This window comes from Lissotriton helveticus, chromosome 8, assembly GCF_964261635.1.
Source record: "Lissotriton helveticus chromosome 8, aLisHel1.1, whole genome shotgun sequence".
Lineage (NCBI taxonomy): Eukaryota > Metazoa > Chordata > Amphibia > Caudata > Salamandridae > Lissotriton > Lissotriton helveticus.
This window is the reverse complement of record NC_136069.1, coordinates 119,079,853-119,092,219: the sequence shown is the minus strand read 5'-3', so window position 1 is coordinate 119,092,219 and position 12,367 is coordinate 119,079,853. Positions and strand designations below refer to the sequence as shown.

The 12,367-nt window shown below is 46.7% G+C and overlaps 1 protein-coding gene across 1 annotated transcript in view; it reads right to left on the bottom strand.

The window, feature by feature from the left end:
- Window positions 1-12,069, bottom strand: part of ARHGAP31 (Rho GTPase activating protein 31) — a 529,796-nt gene extending 517,727 nt beyond the window's left edge. Inside the window, exon 1 of the mRNA XM_078656718.1 lies at window positions 11,083-12,069. Coding sequence (XP_078512844.1) covers window positions 11,083-11,179 — 97 coding nt within the window. The 5' untranslated portion in view covers window positions 11,180-12,069. The remainder of the gene's footprint in view (window positions 1-11,082) is intronic.
- Between the last annotated feature and the right edge of the window lie 298 nt (window positions 12,070-12,367).

Genomic DNA, 12,367 nt, shown 5'->3' with positions numbered 1-12,367 from the left:
TTTTTAACTCACTTTTTCATACTCTTGTCACAAAAACCAGCTCCGCAGTATTCTGGCGTAGTAGCACACCAGGGAGGCATTCGGCTTCTCCTGGTGGGTCCGATGATGAAGCATGTCACCAACCAGGGTGGTGAGTGAGGGCTTCCTGTAAAATCCAATGTGATTTATATTTTCAACCCTTCTCATGTGTTTGTGCTTACACACATAGAACAATTGACACTCTTCTGTTGCTTGATATACATTTACCTGGGGGACTGAGAGTGTCTTTTTCCCTCTCTCTCTTGTTGTTGAAACTTAACTTCCATCTAGCCGCAAGACACCTGTGCTCCTCCTCACTCGCCCTTGCGCACAACCCCGCATTAGTCGCAGCGGACCGCTTCTTCTCCGACATCGCTGCCAAGAGCTGGAACCACCTGCTCCTTCGTACAGCGCCCTCCCTGGCGGGCTTCAGAAAGAAACTCAAGACATGGCTTTTCAACAGAGACCTCGTACCCCCAGCGCCCAGATACCCCCACAGGAGACAGCGATGTGCTCTACAAATGTTGACTGATTGATTGATTAATGCCATTCATGCTGTTTCATGTAATATTCTACATTATCTACTAATACATCAGTTCAAGGTTCAGCCAAAGAACAACTTCACAAGAACTGGTAGCAACTTGCACCACCCTCCACCACTAGCAAAAGTACCCACTAGCAAAATTACCAATCACTGCCAAGACATGGGGATGGTAGTCACCAGTCAAACCAACAACAAATAGCAAGGGGTCAACTCATATGCAAACCAAGCTTTGCATATGAGTTGACCCCTTGCTATTTGTTGTTGGTTTGACTGTTCATAGGGATAGTAGCATTGCTGGGTCGTTAAACTGTCCCCAGGACCCTCTCCCCCTCTGTTCTTTTGATGGAAGTCACCAGCCAGTCCAGCATAGGCCCTGATTAGAGACAGGTTCCACTTGCTGACTCTGGGTTTGGGAGGAGTCGGGAAACCTACACCTCTAGTGTAATACACCCCAAAGAGAACAAAAACGAAACCAGCTCCACACCTGTCCATTCCATCCATCACGATAACTAGTCCACAAAATATGTATGTAATTTCCTTGATTTGCACTCAGCAAAATAGGAAAAAAGGGATAAGCCCTGTTTTTACATTGGTCCAAAATTTTATATAAAAGTGGGTGCCCCATTTTGTTTCCTTTTGGCTTAATCCAGTGGTTCTTAGCCTGTGGTTCAGGGACCTCTGGTGGTCTACAACACCTACTCAAGGGGTGCATTACGCCATGAAAAAGTGTATAAAATTAGCAGATTAATAAAGTTTAAATAAATAATCAAAATGTAACACTGAAAATTATAAAAGGTTCCCTGAATGTGAAGGAATTCGAAATTGGAGGCTAAAAATGTACTTGGTCTACTTAGATTGATTCATGGCATCACTGCAAATGCATCCAACAAAATATAGTATGTATGAGAGGCCTTATTTTAGAATATAGAATAGCCCCAACCTTCCCATTAGAATGAAAAGTTAGATTATTTTACATGTTTTTTCAATTGGTAAAATATTCATAATTTGTATATTTGTTTGATAAATGCTTGTTTCTGTATTTTTGTGTATTGTTTTGAGGTTTAAATAGCCAAAGTTGCATAGGCCACTGTCCCGTGCTTTCATTAATGACTCAGTGAAGGTCCCCATATTTTAATAATGATGCCAGCAATGCTTAAGAGGGAGTCCCCATAAGTCAAAAGGTTGAGAACCACTGCATTTTTGTATGTTCACAGTGTCTCATATAGATATTGCTCAAAAGTATTAATGTAGTTGTGATGTAACATGGCGGTGCTAACCAAAACACCGAAAACAAATGAGGAACCAAATAGTTTGCATACATTCTTAGAACTAGCTTTAGCCAAAACCTGTTGAAGCCCTCTTCATCCATTGGTCAGTTGTTTTGTCGCACATTGTATTCCAGCCATGCAGTGTACAGCGTGGAGCAATGGGTGAGCCCTCTTCAGCCACTGGCTAACTTTACTGTGAGTGACGGCATTCTGCCCTTTCACAAGGATCATATTTGCATACTAAGTAGGTCCCTTCTGTACTAAGGATGCCTGGGAAAAGTGTGCTTTGGGTGGCCCAAAAATATTTTGTTTTCAGGCAATATTTATTGTTTATACTACCGAAAGCCCTGCGGATCCTCAAAAATATATTTTTCCAAAAACCATGACCAAATGAAACAAAGCATCAACAAACAGAAAAAGACTGGCAGTCAATGTCAGATCTATTGGCTTTGGCAATGCTTGTTTCTTTTGTTTCCTGCTCTTGCTAGTGATCCATGGGCAATCAGAATTTGGAAGCAGAATGCCCACAAGGATCAGTGAAGACACAGCTCCGACAGAGTGCCCCTGCCTGGTATAAATGATGTTGATTACGCATACACGTGCACTGGAGGTATGGAGTTGGGGCACGAAGAAAGGTTAAAGGGCACAAAGCACTGCTTTACACTACTGATAGTAGGTTCAGGAGTATACTGGCATAGTACTACAGCAACAACAACAAACCTTTATTTGCAGAGTTACTTAAAACCATTGCAATACATACAACAATAAAACCAAATTTACATAGTACTACAGGTATATGGGGCCTTTAAACATGGGCAGCAAGCCACACCTACTTATGTGGTATTTGTAAAGCGTCAATCGAGCCAAAAGGCAGTAAGGCGTTATACAGACTCCAAGGCACAGACTGGTATCCCAGCTCAGAGAAGGGGAGGTAGCTTGTTTCTAGGAGTGAGAGTAGATTGCTACTGCATCCTGATGTAGTGGTCTTTAAAGAAGTGTGTCTTCAGCGCTGTGCTCAAGTGGAGTAGGGTTGGGGCGGGCCTGTTGTATGCAGGGAAGTCATTCCACAACCTAGCTACATAGAAGGAGAAGGCCAACATCGGGGTATAACCCCAAGACCCCAGTGCAAACAGAAGTTGTAGGCATACCATTTTTCAACACAGAGTGCCCCATATCCTTATGCTTATGCTGGGGATCTTGCGTGACATACCTCTATCAGGAGACCGGGGTAGAGGGCGCTGTGCTTCGAAGCTCATTATGAGAGGTGTGCAGGGTAGTTACCATATGGATTACGAGGCCGCCTCTTCACACAGCATCTTTCTGACCTTATAGCCAGGATGGTGTAGAGTAGCTGCCTATGTGTTTTAATCATAATATTTAAAACTAGCAGCCCGTCCCGACGTTGTCCGGGTATGAATTGCTGCCGACCAGTAGTATATTGTTTTGTAGGATTTCGTTTTGATAGCATTTCTTATTTGTGACAGGCCTGTGAAACGCTCCGATTCACAGTGCACTGCTGATGCACTCAAGAGTGCGCGTTCAGTAGTGTGTGAACTCGAGTTTCCCTACTTTATTTTTCCTTGCAATATTATATAGCGCGAACTCGACAACATGGCATGAGCACAATTTACATTACAGAAGAACACATTCATTTGTGGTAGGCATGGGGGGACAAAGTGATTTGCCTGGAATCACAGGATGTTGAGCTGATGCCAAGATTCGAACGTAGCTCCCCAGCTCTAAAGTTCGCAATTCTAGAATGAGACATGGCATGAAGGGCGGAACGTACCACACGCCCCCAGCATTTGTCACGCCCCCAGCACATGCCCACAGCACAACGCAGACACGCCCACAAGGGACTACTTTGCTGGCACGGTTCTTTTACCTTTTAAATGTATATGGTGGGCGTCTGCATAGCCTATGTCCTTCTGCTGCAACTGCCCTTTCCAACGCTGTATTGTGTATTGTGATTGGTGCTGTGGATCCTGAGATTACCCGCCCCAAAGGTTTGGGCTCTTTCTTTATTATATTAGTATAGATGTGCCTGTCCATGTCTCACATGCTCTTACACATCACACCTCCAAGCGCTACGGCTCATACCACGAAAATTATACCAGGAAGAACCCAAAAAGTCAGACTGCCACCCTTCACATCAAAGACCAAGAACCTGATCTGCGGAGTCCCTCACGGATTGTCCCTCAGCCCTCCCCTTTTCATCATTTAATGGACACCTCTCATCAATGCTATCCAAAGCATCAACATCATCTCCTATGCTGATAACACCCAACTCACCCCCTCCCTGACGACGGACAAAACTAACACCACCTGGACCAACTTCACCAGCTGCATGACCATGGTAGCAAAATGGATAAACACCAACTGCCTGAAACTTAACTCTGACAAGACGAAGTACCTGTCTTCGGAAACAAGACTTCACCATGGGACGCCACCTGGTGGGCAACCGAGCTAGAACCAACACCTACACCTACTAGCCACACCAGACATCTGAGGATCACCCAGGACAACAAGCACAACATGACAGCACACGTCAATATAGTGAGCACTGTGTGCTTCTATATCCCACGCATGCTCCGGAAAATCTTCAAATGGCTGCCACAGAACACCGGACGAACCGTCATGTAAGCACTCATCACTAGCAGACTGGAATACGGCAATGCACTCTACGTCGGAATCTCCAAGAAGCTCACACAGAGACTCAAGACCATCCAGAACACCACCACAAGACTCATACTGAACCTCCCAGGCCACACCCACACCTCACCTCAGAGAGCTCCACAGGCTCCCCGTTCACAAACGCACCCAGTTCAAAAACTTCCCGCACACATAAAAAGCCTTGCACAACACCGGACCAGTAAACTTGAACAGCCAAATACACTTTCACCAGCCAGCCAGAAACCTATGCTCAACCTCTCATCCCCTTGCAATCGCAAAAGCACAGCAGGTGGGAGCATGTTCCCCTACATCCCATACAAAACTTGGCGCAAAGTCCCTCTGCACACCAGAGCCTTCTCTCAGTTCTTGAGTGCCGCAAGGAACCGTAGAACTGACTGTTCGACTGACCATGCCGGGACCTCTCGCCTTATTCCCGCTCTAGCGCCTGAATACCGTAATGGGCGATTAGCAGGGCACAAGTCGTAAAAAAAGAAGTGGGGGGACGCTGTCACCGGAAGTGAAGTCACAACAGGAAGTGACATCACGAAAGGTGCTGAGCTCCTCGTCCCAGAGAGGCCAAAGATTGAAGTCCAGCTGTTCGGCAGGGGGGACGGCGTCCACCTGGTTAAATAAGTGCGGGGCGCCGTCCACCCGCGTGGTACCCCGACTCGAGCCCTGGCGATTAGCGCACTCTACAAATCAAGATAACATAAGATAACATAACACCCCCGTGGTCATCAAGCACAACATTGAAACACTTCCCACACTAGGAGAGGTGTGGCGCAGCGGCCAGAGCGGCTCACTCCTGAACGCGGAGCTCGCTGTTGAATCCCCGACACAGGTGGCAACTCAGCTCAGCATCATGTGACTGTGGGCAATAGCTCCGACGGCCCCTAGCGCCTGGATACCCTAGGGGTGATAAATTGCACTTTTACCTTTCTGGAATTATTGTTACATTGGCTCAAACCAAAAAACAACACATTTTCATCCTCACACCCATCATGGTGTAAGCGCTTCGTTGCCCCACATAAGGTTAAAAAGCGCTATAAAAATGCTACAATATATCAAAGTACAACTATCACAAGAGTCTTTCGCCAGGGAGACTGGAGCTGCCTAGTTAGAAGACATGTGGGGACCGCATGCCATGGCCCCCTGCAGAGCAGCCGGACCCCTGCAGCGCTGGCTGCTTTCTCCGGTCCATGTGGAATGCGTTAGCGGAGCAAAGCCGCCGTACCTCCGCGCACATTCCACCCGGAATCAGCAGCAGGTCCCATCCGGGCTGGGGGCGGGGGAGGGGCCTAGCAGGGTTCACTTCAAATCCAGCTGCCCCGGAGTGGCTCCTCCGCGTCAGCTGACAGTGACGCGTGCCCTCTGCTGCCTGCAAGACGCAGATGGATGAACGGATAACCGCCTTACAAAGATACATGGATAACAGGGCTTACCCGCCTGGGCTGGCTCAGCCTTTCATCTTTCAGATGTTGATCACATTAGTTTGTGTACTGAGCGCCATGACGCCTGTTTCGGGTAGCTTTGGCGCTGTATAAATTATTTCGTTCTTTCATTCTGAATGTTCTAGTCACTGCTGCCCTCAAACTGTCTCCCACTTACACATCTGTTGCGTCAGAGACATACAGGAAGTGAGTAAATCACTTGTAAGGGCGCCTCAACCCAGTGACCCGAAGCAGTAAAGCAAAAAAGAAAACATTTTCTCATCATTGGGTTACAGCACAACTCCCATCTTTTAGAGGAGATTTCGACTTAACTCCAATGAACCATCAACATTTCTTTGTGTTCTCTCACAAGACGCGCCTATTATTCCAGGATATTACTGCGCTGTTTCACACCCAAAAGACTTGTCTTCTGATCACAAACAGCTCAGCAACACCCCAGAGGGTGCCACGTGGAATCGTACACTCTGCATCTGTGTGTGTATCGAAGGAAAGATGGTGGGGTCTAGTTTTTAAAAAAAGGCAACATTGAAGACAGAGGAAGTTGATGCCAGCATGAGCAAAGACCTGTGTTTTATGGGGTTGACTCAGGGGCTTTATCAACGCCTCCTCTTTGCCCCCCCGAACCCCCCCCCCCCCCCACACACACACACACACACCCCTGCTAGAGTGAATGGACGGATGGATGACTCTAAGTGTGGATGGATGGATTGAAAGGCTAAAAAAAGGATGGATTAATGAATGAATGAATGGATGAAAGGGGGATGGATACGTGAAAGGATGGATGACTGAGTAAAAGGGGTGTGTGGATAGATGGATTTGAAGATGGATGGGTAGCTTTGGACTTGGTTTGTGGGATGGATGGACAGACAGAATGGTGAAAGGCTAAATGATGAATGAAGGATTGGATGGATGACAGAATCTAAAGGTGAAAGGATGCATATCAGTGGAGGATGGAAGGATCAAAGGATGAATGGATAGATGATTGAATGGAAGAGACAAGCAAGCTCTTCTGGGGCCGACCAAACAGTCAGCGCCCATCACACTGGGCCAGCCACTCCTCCCGACCCGCCCACTCGCCCCCAACCAGGCATACCCTTCTTCTGCTTTCTCGCAGTGCGAGAAGCAGAAACGTAAAATAGTATTTATAACATTTTACGTTTCTGTTTCTCGCACTGTGAGAAAGCAGTGGGGCGACGCTCCGACGCCCACATGGAGGAGCCGCCTCTGAAAATAACACCCATTCTGAACCCTACCTTTCATATTCAAGGGTCTTTTCATATAACGTGCCAAAAACTCGCGTTCCGCTAAGGCTTTTGCTTAGGGCTCCAACCAATAGCAGAGAAGGTAGGGATATATTGGTCATAGGGGAGAGGCAAGCCCTGCGCCCAACGCTCTGTAGGCACCCAACTCCGCGGGTGCCCACCTCCCGTCGTTGGCCAACTCCCATGGTTGTACAATGCCTCAAGACCGCCACTGCTTATTTTACAGCAAAAACGTCAGCTAAAATGTAACATTTTCAACTCAAAGTTCACTAATTATAGTCGGAGCCACAGAAATTATGTGATTCTGCAGTCATTGCGTTTTCCGCATAATTATTGATTTGACGCCTTTATCAAATACTCCATTATCTGCCTAATCTGCAAATAAAAAATTGTTCCTAACTTGAATAGATCAAAGTTACTAAAACCATTACAACGCATCACCCCTGTAAAGTAGAGGGCCCTTCACAAAGGTTGACTGGTCATCTCTCAGTTGCCTATTGCTGTATTGGAGTGAAATAAGGTGAAATATTTTCACAGACATTGTTACCATACCATGTGTAAAAATTACACAATAATTAAGCAATACTTACTCAAATCTTGCCGCAGAACGTTGCATAATTTACTTTTTCTTGACTCATAATTTAAACTACCTTACGGGTGCATGAATCTCTGAGTAGGTCTGTCAGTTGGTGCATATGAATATGAGTGACTCTCAGTGTCTATACATATGTATGTCTATACATTACCTACTAACGGTCGCCAATAGGTAGTTATCGTTAAGCCCATGTTTCCATAGGAAAAACATTTTTGAATTGCCTATATCTTTGGTGCAGTTTGACAAATCTTCACTAAAATTTCCCAAAAAAGTGCCCGGGTCAATCTTGTTATATTTAGGAAATAGGATGAAAAAACCTTAGAAATTCACTGAAAAAACGAAAGGTTACAGGTGTGTTGTAGTTAGGCCCACACTTCACTCCTACAAAACCAGAGAAATTCAGCAGTTAAAGTTAGTTGAACTAATTATTACTTATGCCTCGCATTGCACTGCTTATGATCTCACATATTACATCACTCATGACATGGTTAGTGACATCACTCATGACATCTTAAATGACATCACTGGTGACATCTTCCACAGAACCACTCACACACTCATACAACATTCCATACACCTATGCCCACACAACCACTGACATACCCATTCAAAGACACATACAAACACTCACACACCTACTCATTGATGCTTAGAGCCACTCACACATCAACTCACCCATACAATTACTAACCATTAACTCACATATAAAGTCACTTATGCACCTACTCGCTAACTAATACAGACACTCACACATCCAGTTATACAGACACTTATTTACCTGCTCATACACCCATGCAGCCTCTCATACACTGAATCTGTCACCTAGATAGCTATTCACACAACTGCTCACTCACCCATACAGTCACTTACGCAGCCACTCACTCACCAATACTGGTACTTACACACCCACTCACTCATACATTTAGTAACACACGTACTGACTCACCTATACAGTTACTAAAACAAGCACATACTCTCCCAGGCAACCTCTCTCACATTCTTTTACTAACCCATACTTCCACTCAAACACACACACACTCACCCATGCACTGGCTTACACACCCATTCATACACCCATACAGCCACTCATCTACCCTTTCACTCACCTATACAGACACTTATGGACTTGCTCAATCACCCATTCAACCATTCATGCACCCTCTCACCCATTCACCATTTGCAGCTACTGACACACCCACACACTCACCCATGCAGTCACTCATTCACCCTTTCATTAACCATCACAGTCACCAACACAGCCACTCACTCACTCATACAGATAAATAGCCACTCACTCATACACCCACTGCCACGCCCATACACAAACTCATACCCCCACTCACTCTTCTATGCACCACCTACACACCCATTCATGTCATGAGTGATGTCATTTGAGATGTCAACAGTGTTGTCACTGACCATGTCATGAGTGACGTAATATGTGAGGTTATGAGCAGTGCATTGTGGGACATAAGTTGTCGTTAGATCATGTAAATATAACGACTGTATGTCTCTGGTTTTGTATGAGTTAAATATGAGCCTAACTATAACATCCCTTCAACCGTTGTTTTTTCAGTGAATATCTATCTATCTATCTATCTATCTATCTATCTATCTATCTATCTATCTATCTATCTATCTATCTATCTATCTATCTATCTATCTATCTATCTACCTACCTACCTATCTATCTATCTATCTATCTATCTATCTATCTATCTACCTATCTATCTATCTATCTATCTATCTATCTATCTATCTATCTATCTATCTATCTATCTATCTATCTATCTATCTATCTATCTATCTATCTATCTATCTATCTATCTTCCCAGGATCACACAGTTTTACCATTTACAATGGACAGTTAAGGAACCATGAATGCAGCGCGGTCTTCCTGGTTCTACAAAATGGCAACTTGACCAACTGATCACATCCCCATCCCCTAAGACCTATGGCGACTCCATAGGGGAAGTCGGGTTCATTCCCACAACCATCGCACACCACCCATAAGCCGTGTTAGAGCTCCAACAAAAACAGGGCAGGTTTCAGGTTTGAAGTCAAAGCAAGAAGCGCAGGAAATATTTCAGCGATGAATATGGAGACGTTTCTGTGTGTGGACAGAAGGACGAGTGGTTGAATGGGTTATGGATGGGTGGATGTATAGCTGGATGAGGAAGTGGATGGGTGGCTGGATGCGTGAGTGCGAATGAAACGGTTGGTGCTTAGATGGATGGTTGGCTGAATGAATGAATGAACATGTAAAGCTCCGCCCTGTGACATTAATGCCTACGGTGTCCCTCCAGGCTCATGAGTGGATACACAAAGAACACATATAAAGGTGAGTTTTTACATTTTTCCCACCTGGGACTTGCATACGGTTTAGCTACGCGTCACGTGACCTGTGTCACGACCAGTTCATCAGCCAGCCAATAGAATTCACTTCCAACAGTGGCATGGGTGACCGTGACGTCAGCCGAAGGAGCGCCCGCTATTATACAACTTCTATACCGCTAGGATGTGCTCTCTATGTCACGTGGTACTTGTCGTGCCAGATAACACTAGTGTACACAGTGGGTGAATTCCCTTTGCACTTCCGCATAGAAAGTCTCACGTAGCCAATTCAATCTTTACACTCGTTCCCTCCGTTACTTCACATTTTGGGGCATTGGAGGGGGGGGGGGGGGGGGGGTGTTGCGGATGACCCTAAAAGCTCATAACAATACCATGCCTCTTCTAGGCGCCTACAGGGTACGTGTTTTTGAAGCGCGGCAGCCAGTTGCTGGATCAGTTAAAGGCTGAGGTGCGGGAAAGAAAGGGTCATAGATGGGACACGCCCTCCCTGTGAACAGAAACTTGGTCCAAAACGCATCACAATCGCCAAGAGCTCTGTATTTCTCCTAAACTGAAGTATCAAAACCCCCTCCTTCTCCCCACACACAGTGGAAAATGTAAAATAATGCTACATAAAAAAAGCTTCTCCATGGACACCTTGTATTACTTAAGTATACGTAAGAAAACATATTAACATCAGGACCCAGTGGAAACTATTTGCAACTGGTCAACATGAGTTTCCACTGTGGAAGATAATTTGCCCACGATCACACATAGCGGTAAAGCGGGGAAGCCAGGATTAGAATTCTGGTCGGCTCTAGAAATCTGTCAGGTTGCATAGTGCGCTACATAAGTGTCCTGATTACGCGCATCCGACACAGGACCCCCTGCACAGCGGCAATCCCGGTTATCAAGAAGGAATTTGGGGCTCACTCACCATCCTGCCCGGAGGTCTCCAAGTATTCCGCCAGGTCACAACCGAAGGCGCCCGCTCCCTTTTTCTTGAACTTCGGCTTCGCCCCCTTGTTCTTCATGAGTTAATCCAGCAAGCGGCGCCCCCAGGTCCCCCGAAAAACAACCCAGCAGGGCCACTCGAACCTTCCTTCAGGCGGCCTCTCGAGCTGCGCCTTCCTCCCGTGACATGGATGTCGGATGCCAGGCAACGGCCGGGGAACAGGAACATGAAACCCTCGAGGGATGCCCGGCCGCCCTGGGGTGCGGGAGGATGACGAGCAACAACGAGTGGGGGATATGTATGTGCTATTTATATAGCGCTTCAAGGCCCAGGTATCCAAGCGCGTGCTTCTTCCAGTTGGCTGTGTGCAGTAAGCAAGAACAAGAAAAATGCTGTCACATCCTGGCGCAACAGGGCGGCTTCTAGTTGCTACAGTTCTCAGGGACCATTGGGTGAGGTTGTGCCCGTCTTCAACCCGGCTCCTGGAATTAAAATAATAACACACCCCAACGGTGTGATAAACAAACTTGGCACAAGTTTTGAAGTTGAGATGCGGAATGTAATAAAACCAGATAGCAGAGATTCTGCCCTATTTACCCGGCCGCCGGTCATACAGGCGCTCCTTAAAGACACATACACTCGCGTGGCATCGCTGGAGCGCAGAAGCCGAGGTCTCCGAGGGGCTGCGCGGAGGTCTGTCCGGCTGCGGGCCCCTTCCCTGCGCCTGCCTGCCTTCTGTCAGGGGCAGCAGCTGGAGGAGTTTCCTGCCCCCCGCGCTCTGCCTGTGATTCCTTCTCCAGTTAAAATCAGTGCCCCGAGCAGCTCAGGAAACGCTGCGAGGAAGCCGGACGGGAGGCAGGGCGGAGGGCCGGGAGTCTCTCTTTGTCATTGGTGTGTGAGTGAGTGTCAGTGAGTGTGAGGGGAGGGGGGAGCCCTGACATGCTAAAGATAACGGGACGGGGCGCTGGCTCGGCCTGGGAGGCAGTCTGCGCTCCAGCCCCGGCCACTTCCTGTGTTGCACAGCTCCAGTTTTTCAAAAAAATGAAGAAAAAAAAAGAGTGTGGGTGTGAGGGCAGCGCGCTTCCTGCTGCCGGGGGAAGTGGAGGACGAGCTGAGACGAAATGCTTTAAAAACCTAGGGTTTGGCTGCCATTTGACCAGTTCCATATGGTCTCCACTGCATACGCAACAATCATATTCTTTAGAGCACACAGCCATCCCCTCTTTGCTTTTGTGACGGATAAAAGCTGTTTATTGTTGCGCAGATA